The 14,659-nt window shown below is 41.1% G+C and overlaps 1 protein-coding gene across 3 annotated transcripts in view; it reads left to right on the plus strand.

Moving 5' to 3' along the window:
• SPATS2 (spermatogenesis associated serine rich 2) overlaps positions 1-14,148 on the plus strand; it is a 146,978-nt gene extending 132,830 nt beyond the window's left edge. For all 3 annotated transcript variants that reach the window (XM_027036046.2, XM_027036047.2, XM_027036048.2), the window contains 5 exons: positions 3,773-3,831; positions 7,372-7,481; positions 10,408-10,510; positions 11,797-12,011; positions 13,075-14,148. In XM_027036046.2, coding sequence (XP_026891847.1) covers positions 3,773-3,831; positions 7,372-7,481; positions 10,408-10,510; positions 11,797-12,011; positions 13,075-13,386 — 799 coding nt within the window. In that variant the 3' untranslated portion in view covers positions 13,387-14,148. The remainder of the gene's footprint in view (positions 1-3,772; positions 3,832-7,371; positions 7,482-10,407; positions 10,511-11,796; positions 12,012-13,074) is intronic.
• The last annotated feature ends 511 nt before the right edge of the window (positions 14,149-14,659 follow it).

Raw genomic sequence — 14,659 nt, forward strand, 5'->3', positions numbered from 1 at the left:
CCCTGGTGGTTCTTAGGATTGTAAGACACCTCAACAACTGCCATCAGGGATCTTGGAAAAAAAACAAGCTTTTATTACTTACATGTCCTAGAGGGGACATGGCACGTCCAGTGCCATACAGCACAGGGTGCTTAAATAGAGCCCAGACTGGGGTTATGCCTTTATTGCAGGTGATGGTGGGTTCCCTAAGGTTTTGTGGGTTCATTATTTATTGGTGAATTTAAAACATAAGAGCAGGAATTAAAGCGTGGGAAGGGAAAGTAGGGTCACTCAAGTTATATGGGTCACTCAGGGCTTTCTAAAAGAGGAACTTCCTGTGTGGGGTAGCCTGACTTTTTATTGTGCAGCTGGCAGTCTGTTTATCTGAGTTGTCTTTGAAATGGAGGTCTGGACAATCAAAGCTTAGTGTCAGGCACTTACCATTACAATGACAAAAGCTAACTATCAGGCATTTATATTTTAGCATTTATTCGTTTTTGTGCTTTTCTTTAAACTTTTTACTTTTTTCTTTTTTAACATTTATTCATTTTTGAAAGAGAGGTGCAGAGAGACAGGAAGACCCAGAACTGGAAGCAGGCTCCAGGCTCTGAGCTGTCAGCACAGAGCCTGACGCGGGCTCGAACTCACTAGCTGTGAGATCAAGACCAGAGCTGAAGTCGGACGCTTAACCGACTGAGCCACCCAGGCGCCCCATATTCATTTTTGTGTTTTAAAGACTTGTGAAAATCTTCAGGAAAATTGCAAATGTTCATCAGGCTTTTCTCTGAGAAAATATCCCAACAGCCTCGGTTAACCAGTAGATTGCTCTATTTAATACTTGGCCGACGACATAAGACCTTTTGTAGGTGTTATCAATAGATGGCAAGACAACAAACAAGAAATAGAAGCACTTACTGCTTTTTATAGTGGGGTTTTTGGCACGAAAATATGCACTTTTTTTAATGGCATGGGCAGATGGTTGTCCATACACTGCCTCTGAATTTCTTACGATCACCAGTGAGTCAATCAAAAAACAAACTTTATTTAAATAGATTCCAGTCAGGGCGCCTGGGTGGCTCAGTCGGTTGAGCGGCCGGCTTCGGCTCAGGTCATGATCTCACGGTCCGTGAGTTTGAGCCCCGCGTCGGGCTCTGTGCTGATGGCTCAGAGCCTGGAGCCTGTTTCAGATTCTGTGTCTCCCTCTCTCTCTGACCCTCCCCCGTTCATGCTCTGTCTCTCTCTGTCTCAAAAAATAAATAAACGTTAAATAAATAAATAAATAAATAAATAAAAATAAATAGATTCCAGTCATCCCTACAGGGGGAAAAAAATCCAACACAGTGTACTTCGTAGCTCCTACTGCCACAGAAAAGTCTGACTGTGATGACGCAGAATTTTTTTTCTTGCTAACCGTGTCATGTGACATTCTACTTTTTCATAATAAAGATTGTAAGCTGCAAAAAGCTTACTTGTTTGCGGAAGTCTTAATAAATATTTTACAAGCTTTGCCAGAGACAAATTTGTCATCTGGTGGACACAGCGTCTGCATCTTAAGGTGATTCAGCAACAGAAAGGAGGTAGGGTCAAAATTGAGGCCTGGCAGCTCCTGTCTCAGTTGTGCTTTTGTTTTGCTTTTAGGTATTCCAAATGCTGCTAGAGTTCTCGGAGCAAAATATTGCCAAGGTTTGGAGAATGCTTTCTTAGCAGAGTATTGCTACCCTACAATAGTTGGATCTTCTCTCTTGTCTGGTGCTTCTGGATTAATATGCCATCCAAATTTGTTTCATTACAAGTCTGTTTATTAACATCATGCATAATGATGTTTTTTTGTTGTTGTTGTTTTTTAGAGAGCATGAGTGTGCACGTGCACGCAGGGGAGGGGCAGAGAGAGAGGGAGAGAGAGAGAGAGAGAGAGAAACACCAAGCGGGTTCTGCTCTGTTAGTATGGAGCCCAGGGTGGGGCTCAAACTCAGTGAACTGTGAAATCATGACCTGAACTGAAACCAAGAGTCAGATACTTAACTAACTGAGCCACCCAGGTGCCCCACATCATACATAATTCTTATCAAACCTGTGTTCTCTGGTACTTCATATAAAGGAATATGCTCCTTGAGAAAATGACCCTGCCTTATCTTTTTTTGTATACCTCACACTATAGTCCCTGTATTAACTACTTTCTGCTAACATCACTAAATATTGAGCTAAATTGAATCAGCATTCATATATATGTATACGTATATGTTTATGTGTGTGTGTATATATGATTAGTTTTACAATCAGAAACAAGAGTAGAACTTTTATTAACCTTGTAGATCTATTCCTTTGCAAAAGGGGAAATCAGAATGAATAGAAAATTCAAAGAGAGTTGGAACATTTCATGTCTGGGCAAGTATCAAAATTTTAGATTTTTATTTCACCACTGAGTAAAACTGATACGGTAAGGAAAATTACTTGTATCCAGAGGTTGCAGACTAGGGCAAACTACTGTCTTGCTATATGTTGAAGGTAGTGGGCTCTTTTACAAGAACATAGAAAGCTTTACGTGCCATTTACATTTGCAGTGGAGAAAATTCTCAGTACCCATTTGATGTTCATTTTCTGTAGAAAGCCTATCAGAAACCTTTGATTTCATTTTTTCTGGATTATTAAATGTTTACCTGAAACCAGCACAATGTATATATGTCTTTTAACTACTCTGCCTCCTTAAGACTAAAGTGCCACAAACAAAAACAAATGAGCAAAGGGAAAAAAGAGAGAGAGAGTGACAAACCAAGAAACGGACTCAACTACAGAGAACAAACTGATGGTTACCAGAGGGGAGGGATGGGCTGACCAGGTGATGGGGATTAAGGGGGACCCCTCTTGTGATGAGCACTGGGTGATGTACAGAATTGTTGAATCAAGGGGCGCCTGGGTGGCTCAGTCAGTTAAGTGTCCAACTTTGGCTCAGGTGATGATCTCCAGGTTGGGTACTTCGAGCCCTGTGTTGGGCTCTGTGCTGACAGCTCAGAGCCTGGAGCCTGCTTTGCAGTCTGTGTCTCCCTCTCTCTCTCTGCCCCTCCCCTGCTTGTGCTCTCTCGGAAAAATAAAAATAAATAAATAAACAAATAATAAATAAACATTAAAAAAATAAGAATTGTTGAATCAAAAAAGAAAAAAAAAGAATTGTTGAATCACTGTATTGTACTCCCAAAACTACTGTTACGCCGTATGTTAACTAACTGGAGTTTAAATAAAAACTTTGACAAAATAGACTAAAGTGCCAGTGGACTTGGTGCAACTGTGGTAAAGTGTTGAGAATATACAAAATCCTAATGGTGGATAAATTTACCATGCCCTAGTACGGATATTGCCTGGTAAAATGTATTAGAAGCAAAGCTGTCTGATTTTATAGACCAAAATATAAAATAAAAAATATGTGACTTTGTATGTGGAAGTACGCAACTTCCAGAACTTTTGCTTTAGCACAGTTTAGCTAGAAGTGTTCTGTAGCTCGCTACTGCCACCTACTGGTTCTCCATTCTTGGACTTCTAGCTACTGGTTTACTGTAATACACAGAAATAAAAGGGAATTAAAGAAAAAAAAGAAATAAAAGGGAATCAGGTCTATTTATTGGAATCATTAAAATATCCTTTGCTGAGGGTAAGACAATTTTTATGTGGTCCACACAGGGTTTACTTTGTAGTATACTTTCAGTGAACCAACTCATAAGTCTGTCTCCTCTGTTAACAATGTGCTATTTCTGTTTGAGTTTCTGATCAAACCTTTTTTCCCTTTGTCATCTTTTCCTAGTTTAATGGATCGAGAAGTGGCATTGCTTGCTGAAATGGACAAAGTGAAAGCTGAAGCAAGTAAGACTGATCTGTAGTTAAAGCTATTACCAATTAGTAGGTATCTGCCTTTCAACCCTCATAACAAAAGCTCAATATAAATGTCACTGTAGGAGTTTATATATTTATTTGAAGAATCTTGAGAAGCTGTACTGCCCTGGCATATGAATCCTGTCAGGTGAAACAACTTTACAAGAATCTGGTTTTTAATATTTTTGAATGTTAATATTTTGAATGTTCAATGCCTGAGGGACTGCATCATGGTATTTGCCACCACAACATCATCTTAGGAAAATAAAGTATCCTTGCCAGGTGCCTGGGTTTTGTCTTATTTTGGGTTTTACTTCCAGTGATTGAATAATTCCATTGGGTTTTTTTTTTCTACTTGGAAAAAAAAATGTTTGGCATAATCAGAGTTAACTTCACCAGCTTGCCCACAATTTAGTGTATGCATCACTGTCATTACCTATCTGAGAACTTTCTTGGTTTTCTCAGTTTGTAGAACAGTCTTCACTCAGTGTCTGTTATCATTAGATAGAGGAAGTCAATGAAATGAGGGTTTAGGATACCATGACCAGGATTCCTTGAAAGCTTACTAAAATAGATTCTGGAGGAATAGAGTCTAACTTGGGTAATTTGTGGGGTTTTGTAACCAAAGAACAAGATACCTGTTTTTTGTCATTCCTGTTGAGGGTTAGGTACAAGATACACAGCTGTATGGAAAGAAGGGAGTATCTGTTACAGCTTCTACAATGGCATTGATGTGGGCTTTTCAGCAGCAGGTTTGACCTTCATGCTTTGAATGCTAGATTTGTAATTTGGAGGGTTGTTTCTTTTAACCTGCTCTCAGACTGGTACGAATGGCAATAGGTCGAGGTGATGACTCACAATTAAACCATTTGTGTTTATGCTCATGGGCCAGAGGAGGCACTGAGCTGAGTTCTCTTTTGATCTGTTTTGACCTGAAATGTTGAACAGGTGCTGTCCACTGTTTTTCAGAGGTGAGATTCATTTAAATTGAGTGGTATATCCTGAAATTTCTAAATGTGACCATTTCGGTCCATTCGTGTACTGTGTGTTCTATTTTGAGCATAAAGTTTCAAATAAAGCTAGTAAGAAGACATAGTCCTCACTTTTGAGAAGAAGGTGCTTTTTAAAAATATATCTTTTATAGAAAATGCCAAACATTTCAAAATGGCTGATATAATTAACTGCTACCGTCCAGCTTCAACCAATTATCAATTCATGGCAAATCTTATTTTATCAAATTAAGAGCTACAGTTTTACTTAATTTTGTCAGTTGTATATCTGTATCTCCTTTCTCTCATGCTAAAATCCTGGATCTCAGTGTTAGTAAATGTAATTATTCATTTACCAATACTATCAAGAAGGTGCTTCTTTTTTTCTTACACGTTTAATAGTTTTATTAATTTATATGTTCATAGTACTTCACAGTTCAGAGTTTTTTAATTCATTTCTCTATGATCTTCATATTACCCTTATGAGGTAATTAGGTTTTCCTTTTTTTTTTTTTAAATAAATGAAGAAATGAGTCCTTTGGAGAAAATGTGGCTTGTCCAAAGTTATGTAATTGGGTCCACTGATTTGTGTGGAGGTCTTGACGTGACACATTTCCTCCATGATGGGATCTGTAGTTTTGTCTTAGAATCCTAGAATGCAGATTCCTGAGAGCAAATGGATTTGACACAAAATGGCAGACAGGTTTTATCTTGGGAGCCAGACCAGTAGATCATTTGTAACTATTGGGCCTTAGTGTCAAGAAACTTTTGTAGGCATATCCCTCACTTACTGGGAAAGTGTGTTCTTATTAATTAAGCTCATGTGGGGAGGGCAGCCCATGGGTGGCATATCCGTGACAATCAGGCTAATAAGTAAACTTTTTAAAGGCATTCAACTCTCTGGAATACCTGATGTAGCTCTTGGAAAATTCTAGTTGTTTTCTAACATAAATTTGGCTGATTTCTAAGTGGGTTACAGGATTCTATGTATAACAGTTAGGAATTGAGTTTGACTGCATGCAACAGAGTGGCCTAAATAAATGTGAGTTTATTTCTTTCTCTCATGAAATGAAAAATCCAGAGGTAAGTGATCAGGCTGGCAGGGCGTCTCCAAAATGACATGAGGGACCCGGGCTTCTCTGTCTTTGTACTCAGCCATCCTTAGAGTGTACCTATGGTCAAAAGATCCCTGCTAAGGCTCCAGTTGAGGAGAGGCAATATGTTACATGCTGGCTAGGACTCCTGTAAACCTCGCCCTGTGAGTTCTGCTTAGATCTCAGTGACTAAACCATATCACATGACTGTCTTATCTAGCAAAGCCAGGAAATGTAGATTTTTACCTAAGCAGATTGGTACCCAAAACACTGGACTTCCGATAGGAAAGAGAGGAGAATGGATATGCAGTTGCTAACAGTCTTTTTGCTACTGTCCACCCCTCAGCTACCCGATATCCTCTTTTTTAAAAAATGAGAACACACTCCCCTCCTCCTCAATGACAACACCTCCAAAGTCTCATCTAGTTAGTATATTTAGCTGAAAGTCCAGGGCTTCGGGGTCATTTCAGATCTTTCAATAGATCTGGATATGGCATGTTGTGGTCTGGGGTCCCATGAACTAAAGGAAAAGTTAAATGCCCCTTCCTCCAATATTATATAAAGAAGAGTATAATTAGAGTAAAAAATTCCCACCTGGAAAAGCAATGATCAAATTGTACTGGGCAGGAGTAGCAGAATCCCTGGCCTTGTGGCAGAGAAAACTCCTTCGTTCATATGGCAGCACCTAGTTCTGCTTCCTTGGAGGATTTCTTTGGCTCACATCCTCTGTAACCCCTGGTTCTCTGCTCTGAGAGATTTTTTTTTTTTCATATTGTCTGTTATCCTCTGTGGCCATATCTGAGTTATACATCTGGGAGCATGCCAAAGATTATACTTCTTAAAAGGCTGTCAACAACCTAAGTATCCACCGTTAGGGGACTTAGTAAATAATTGTAGTATACCTAAGTAGTAGAAAACCATGTGGCTGTTAAACAGTGAAGGAGAGCCAGCGTATTAATAGGCAATGAACTTCAAGTATGTCAAGTAAAAATAGCTTAGGTAAAGGAAAGGACCACGTATATGATATACTCCTATCTGTAAGGAGGGGAAAGAAGGGAGAGAGATATTTGCTGTCAGAAGTAGGGGAATGCTTTTACTTTTCATTTTATACCCATTTATTCTAGGTGAATTTTTTTTACCCTGGGTACCTATTTCTGTTTTCATTTATATATTTCTTGATTAAAAAAATTTTTTTTTGACTGGAAAGAGAAGAAAGAGAAATGACAAATGATTTATGAGTCTTTATGATTCATAAAAAGTGTTTACCATTTAACTGCCTTCAGAGTCCCTCAAGAAGCTGGAAACTGGACCTTTGGTATTTTCATTTTCTGGATGGGTGGGCAGCTAAGCCTTTGGCTGTTCAAATATGTACTGCAAGGCCCATATTTCCAATTCTCCTTTATCCTATTTAGCAGAAGATAAGAGTCCTACTCTCTTTTCCTCCACAGTGGAAATTTTGCTCAGCCGACAAAAGAAAGCCGAACTTCTAAAGAAGATGACTGATGTGGCTGTTCGAATGTCAGAGGAGCAATTGGTTGAGCTCAGAGCTGATATCAAGGTAAAACTTCTTTCTCTTTTCTGCCTTTCTTCTTACCCTCAGGGACTGAAGCAGCAAATCTCCATAATTCATCGCCATATCTAATATATTGAACTCATGATCTTCCCTTCTCAAAGCTAACCGTCTTCCATGTTCCCTTTCTCTGTAAATGGTACTGTCATCTATCCAGGTGTCCAACCTGGAAGCCTTAGGAATTTCTCCTTTCCCATATTAAATCTGTCAGCAGACCCTGTCTGTTTGACCTCCTCCCAAATCTCAGATCTGACCTTTTCTCTTCAATCTTCACCACCACCATCGTGATCCAGCTACTGTTGTCTCTTACTTGCTTCTGTAATGGCCTCTTAACTGATTCCACCCGTCTATTCTGCCACTGCCCTGCCCTCCGAGCTCTCCATATCTGTTCTCACACCACATTAAACTGCTTCAAACCTCCCACTGCTTTTAGGATAAAGACTGTAATCCTTAACACGGCCTCTAAGGGCTCTGCAGGGTCCAACTCTACCACCATCTCATTTCACACCATACTCCCCTTGTTCTCTGGCCATCTTTGCTTCTCCTTCCCACAAACATAGTCTCTTCCCTCCTGCTGGAGGGCTGTATGTATGCTTTTCGATCTGTACAAAACGCCCCACCCAACCAGTCCCAGCACACAGATAACTGACCTGCTCGTCCTTTTAACTTTCATGTCATGCCCCCTATCTTGTATGTTCATAGCATAGTTATCATTTTATATGCATTTGACTGATCTGTCTTCCCAACTAGATTGTGAACTTTACAGTGGCAGGAACCAGTGTGCCTCCAGTGTCTAGCATAGTGCCTTGGCATGTAGTAGGGATTCAGTAAATATTGAAATGGTTGGTTGGTTGATTCTGATTTTAGAAGAGAAAAATTAGCAACTTGAGATACTGATTGTATTGTATCTGTTTGTGAAGATTACTTAGGTTCGACATTCATGTATTTTAAATTGTTAAAAAAAATTTTTTTTTTAATGTTTATTTCTTTTTTGAGTGGGAGAGGGGGAGAGAGAGACAGACAGACAGAGCACAAGAGCAGAGAGAGAGAGGGAGACACAGAATCTGAAGCAGTCTCCAGGCTCCGAGCTGTCAGCACAGAGCCCAACAGCAGAGCTCAAACTCTCAAATCGTACCGTGAGATCATGATCTGAGCCAAAGTCAGACGCTTAACCAACTGAGCCACCTAGGCACCCCTCATACATTTAAAATTCTTATATAAAGAACAATGTTTCTGAGACTAAGCATGGAGACCTGAGAGACGTTGGGATATTTGTGGGTAGTTGTGGACACTGGAATTCTAAATAATTGTTTATAAACCGTTAGCTGTGTGAAGAAGAGTTGGCTGTTCCTACTCCTGAGCCCTAACCTCTGCTCTTTCTGAACACATGAGACTTCTTGCCATACTTAACAGGAACACTTGCTGCACAGGCTATATAACAGCCTTTGTAAAATAAAAACCTAGATGGGAAATCATCTAAGACCTTCCAGGTATCCTTATCATCCTGACCCAGTCTTTCACACTCAGTCTTTCACTTCTCCCCTTAGACGCTATTGGGGTGAAATAACAAAACGATGCCAGTATGAAATTACCATTTCTGGTTAACTAGAACTATAATACTAAAAATTATAGAAAGTCTTCTTCACTGACATGAAGATGCCAGTCAGTCTTGTTCAACTATCTGGGAGAAGCCGGAAACCCCTTTGGAATTAGATGAGAATCCTGGCTCTCACAGGCTTCATCTGTTCTCCTTCCCACGTGGTTGAAAAGCTGCTAGAAATATTTCTGCAGGCTGACTAAGGATCTGTTTCTCTCCACATATTCAGTGTACTGAAGTGGGTGCTGTGCAATTTAAATGTCTTATTTCCAGATCATGTTATTTCCGTCATTCTTGTTATGTCTCTGGCTCAACAAACCCTAGAATTTGTTTCAGAATTACTCTCAGACTGATATTACATGTCTGAAGCCTCTATGTTACAGAGGTTCATGTGCTTTCCTGAGCCACAGTGTACTCTCAGGACTTCAGGGTTCACAGGGAATTTTGATTTCTCCTTTACCATCTACTGCTTCTAGATCCATCCCAAGGATTCTGATGTTTTTGATTATACCCCTTGAAAATCCAAAGTGGAATTAGACCACCTGCTAGAAGACTGTTCTGAGGAGTTTGATTCTTGTAAATGATATGTAGGCCTTTAACTTTTCCTTTTTGCCTCCTTTTCATCTGGGGGTAAAAAAAAAAAAAAAGATTCCAGGCTACTTTGGAAATTGTTTATTGAAAGACACCCCCAGAAGCACTTTATTCCTGACATGATAGTTAGTTTTGACCCAAGGGGTTGGTTATGTCTCAGCTCAGTCTGCTTAAAAGGATTAAATTACTTGCAGCATAAACCCTTCTCATTTGCAAGGTTGGATTTTCACATGAATGATTTTCCATCTCAAGAAGTTGTCCCCACTTCAAGGACTAACAAATCCTACTTTATAAAGGGATGAAGTGGGTTACCTAAGGAGGTTCCTATTAAAGAACACCAAGCCCTCTATTTACATGGAATCATTGTTGTAACGTACGAGCATTTTTGCTGCCTCTGCTTCTGTATAAAATGGAACAATGTGGAGAGTAGCCAACAGTGGAAAGATGGCCCTCTACTGGAAACTTTTTCTTCTTTCTTTACAATTTCTCTTCATCATCTCTGATGGGCTTTGGCCATAAAGCTCCCCAACAGACTTACCTTTGAACCTTAGGAAAATGGCTGAATTCCATCAGTCACCTGGCATAGGCAATATGATGGCCATTTAGTAAAATTTGAAGCAACAAAAAGACAATGGAAAATAGTTTTTTTCACCTGTTTATAAGAAGCCATGGATTCCATGTATACCACCTGTCTCACCTGGAGGCTTTTCTTTGTCCTTTCTCCAGCACTTTGTTAGTGAGCGTAAATACGATGAGGACCTGGGACGAGTAGCTCGGTTCACCTGTGATGTAGAGACGCTGAAGAAGGACATTGAGTCATTTGGACAAGGTAGGATGGCGAGAGATTCTGGGCGCTGGAGATGGTGAGGAGGGGACTCCGTCTCCTGATCCGAGACTAAAGTTTTGGCTTGGCTTCTCCACTGATTCTGCTTTAATGCCTCTTGTGTTTTTGTTTGCTTTTGTGAAAAGCAGTTCTGAGATACTTAAGAAGTCACAGGATGCAGATTCTTTGAGCTTAGAAGATGGGCATTTTCTGGCTCCCTAAATTTGCAATGTTATTTTTTCATCCTTTTCTGCTGGGTTGAGTTGTGTGTGATACATAGTGTAAAGAGCGGGAGCTCTGAGTCAGACCGAGCTGGAATCCTTGCCTTTACATTAACCTCTCAGAACTTTATTTTATTCCTCTCCCAAATGGAGATAATAACACCTACCTTTCCTGGTGCATAATAGGTGCTTAAATAATAGCTTTAAGGCCGGGGGGGGGGGGGGGGGGGCGTGGTCCTTAAGGTGAGAGCTTATAGGGGCACACCAGTCAGACCCTGAGCTCAGCTCCTTTGTTCTTTCTTTGTCAGTATAAAAGTGAAAGGTCGGACCTAGAGCTGTGATTGTGAACTCAATATTAGACCAGACTTAAAACCAAAAAAAAAAAAAAAAAGTAAGGGGTAGTTTTAAGCCATTGAATTCTGACAAAATTTGAAGTGAATATATTACTATTTTTCAGATATTTTGAGTTGAGGATTATTTTTGCAGAAAGAACCTTGGGAAGATACATGTTTATTATAAAGACTAGTTCTGTTCATATTTAATCCTGATTATTTATACCTTGCATCATTCAAATTTTTAAAAAGGGATTTAGCTTTCTATTTACCTTTTTCTTTCTTTGTGAAGTCTGTACTTCAGAATGTTCCTTCATAGGAAACTGAACATATGGCCCATACTATTGTTCCTAGGCTTAGTCAGCTGCTGGAGCCGCAGCCAGGAGTTTAGTAGGAAATGCCGAGAAGTCATGAGTTGGTGGGGGAATGACTACTCCGATCTTACACTGTTCTCCTGTCTCTAAGAGTTCCTTTACAAAGCAGTGGGGGATTCACTAACTGGAATTTAAATACAAACTTGAAAGGAAAAAAAGAAAAAAGCAATAGGGATTTGGAAGGAGTGGAGGAAGAGGGCAGAAGGGAGATTTTGCTTCCTGTTGCTTTTTTATAAGCTTATCTTTACAACAACTCCAGTAGACAGTTCTTTGTCCCAAATTGCTTATCGTGAAGTGGAGAAATAGGGAAAACCTTATCGTGCTCTTCTGTCCTATGACAACCTATTTCTCCTATTTCCGTCCAGTGTCCCATCCAAAGAACAGCTACTCAACCAGATCCCGATGCAACACAGTTCCGTCTATGTCCTTGAGTAGTCCGTGTGATGCCTCTGCCGCTTCCTCTTCCACCTGTGCCTCTGCTCCCAGCCTTACAAGTGCTAACAAGAAAAACTCGGCACCAGGAGAGACTCCTGCACCCATAGCAAACTCCAGTGGCCGGCCCTACCAGCCTCATCGAGAGGTAACCTAGCTTCCACACCAAGCCACTTATAGAGAAAAGTTACCAGACTGTCACAGTTTAATTGCTGACAGCTCAGTACATTACCTTCCTCTCTTTATGGCCATTCCACACCTATTTTGAATCCCTCCAGCCCCAGTTAGTTCCAGAGAAAGCATTTGGTACTTCTGTTCCAAACCACCAGCTAGCTTAGACTTCCTGTTGCCAAGACTGCTGACTTTCTGATGTTGGCGGGAGTCCTAGCTATTGTAGGTAGTATCGCCTGGTAATTAGTCACTGTGGGAGTCATGCACCCATCTCGAGGTAGATGAGTACACAGTGGCAGGTTCACCAGAGTGCATCTGAAGCAGCAGCTCCCTAGGAGCACCGCGTCGAATATATCCGGGAGAGAGAGTGAACCTGGTGGGGTGGAGGGCAAACACCAGAGAGTTGAAGCATAATCCAGAGGTTCTTTTCTTGGTTTGAAGAAGATGCACAAGAGCAATCCAAGGCAGCGCTGTTAGCAATCCTGCAGAACTGGTATTACATTGGAAGTGGAGGACAAAAATAAAACCACATGCCATAAGCTTTCTGGGTTGTAATGTGAGAGATGTCCTAAATGTCACAGCAGCATGATTTAATCTGTGCTTCATAATGTATAGCCAAGCAGACTATAAAGACGTTTATTTTATTATTCCAGGTGTTCATTATCTTTACAAATGGCTTACAGTCCTCAGAGTTCAGGCATGTGATAAGATACTTGCCCAGTCAAGGGCTTGTAACAGCCCAAGAGTGTTCTTTCTTCCTCCTTAGCTTTCTTTTTGTGTCCAGGTAAAGAAAAGTGAAGTCCTCTTCAGTGGAGAGCCTAGGGATGAAAGCTGGGGTAAAATAGTGGAAGATACATTAATTCTGGTGTAGTGGCTAAGTTAGATTGGCTGACAGAATTCTGGGAGTCTCGAGAGAGAGCTGAGTCCCAACTATGGGATACCACAATTTAGGCTTTAAGAATACTCCTGTAAGCTGAACTGGAACAGACAGAGTGCCATAATGCCAGAGTTCTTTGAACCTTGTATTCTTTTATCCTCAGGTATTGCCGGGGAACAGACGAGGAGGACAGAGCTACAGGCCACAAGGCCAAAAGTCAAATGACCCCATGAACCAAGGGCGACATGACAGTGTGGGTCGTTACAGAAATAGCTCATGGTATTCATCTAGTTCCAGGTATCAGAATGCTCCATCCCAGGCATCAGGAAACATTAGTGAACGGGGCCAGGCCCACTCTGCAGGGACCAATGGAACTGGAGCCAGCATGGAGCCCATCCCCCCCAAGCCCTCATTCAAAAAGGGGCTCCCCCAGCGCAAACCTAGGACCTCTCAGCTTGAAGCTGTGAACTCTTGAAGGCAGCTCCAACTGGCCTCTCTCCTCTATCCCACACAATTCAACTTGGTAACTGGACTTTAGGAAACTTATAGTTAGATGTAATAACAAAAAGAAGTTTACACATACCACTTTTTATGCCATTCTGAATATTTTGGGATTCTTCTCTCCTCATTTCCTCTTTACCATTTTTGGAGGGGAAGCTGTTTTTTCCCTTGACCTTTCCCAATGGTACGGATTGAGTCTGATTGGTCACTTCCACCAGGAACCACAGGCAACCGATGCCAGGTTTCCCAAGGGTAAGCGATGTTCTTCCCAGTGCACCCGACCTTTCAGTTCCCGGAAGAGGCCTTCCTCAGCAACTCCCTACTGTTGAGGCTCTCAGGAGGAGATGGATCAGAACTAGTCCAGTTGCCTTTGCAGCCTAAGCAGAAGCGATACGTTCCTGGCAGGTTCCCTCTACACAACAGTATAACCGGGAAAGGCAGAGAGGGGATTGTGTACTACACTGAATTAGCCAGAGAAGCGGAAATTTAATTGGTAAAAAGGAAGGAACGCTGGGAAACATTTGAGAATCTGCCTCTGCTCCCAGAACATGCCTAAGATTGACACAGTCAGGTCAGGGTTTTAGTCTCCTGCTTGGCGCTATAGCTTAATCTGCAGTCTCTTCAGAATGCCCAAAGCCTCGTTTCCTATGGCCTTAGACTGCAAACCAGTCTAGGGAAGTCTGTGGGAAAGAAGCATTTAATTAAAGGAAAAAAAAGTGTTTCTTTGTTTCAAGAATGTTTGAAGATTTTTGTTGTTATTCTCCCTTGTTCCTGAATCCTATTCTTATCCTCAACCAAATTTATAGCAATATAATTGGTGTTAATCTAAGGTGTTACCCATCAACAAATTGCCAGTCTTTATAGTTGGAAAAATAAAAACAACTGCATAATGTTCCCACATTTGTTTCACGGCAGCAAATGACTTCATTTCATTCTCTGGTTTCCTTTGGGCTTCATGGGGTAGAAGTCACCCGGACAGCTTGTTCGGGGCTTAAATGAGGATGTCAGAGACCTAAGTCATTTGTCCACTGCTTAGCTTCGGAACCAGAGGAAAATGCGGAAGCCAGCATGAGCAAATGCAGCTGTTCCTTGTGGGAAAAGATTCCTAGTGTAGGGAACGGTGACTTTCCAAAGGAAGCTTGCCGGTTGAGAAAAACCACAGCTGCCAGCAGCTCTCCCGAGCAACCCCTCTCCTCCACTGCCTGTCCCTTGACAGGAGTAGTGAGTGTAACGGTATAATTGAGCTC

Source organism: Acinonyx jubatus, chromosome B4 (genome assembly GCF_027475565.1).
Source record: "Acinonyx jubatus isolate Ajub_Pintada_27869175 chromosome B4, VMU_Ajub_asm_v1.0, whole genome shotgun sequence".
NCBI lineage: Eukaryota > Metazoa > Chordata > Mammalia > Carnivora > Felidae > Acinonyx > Acinonyx jubatus.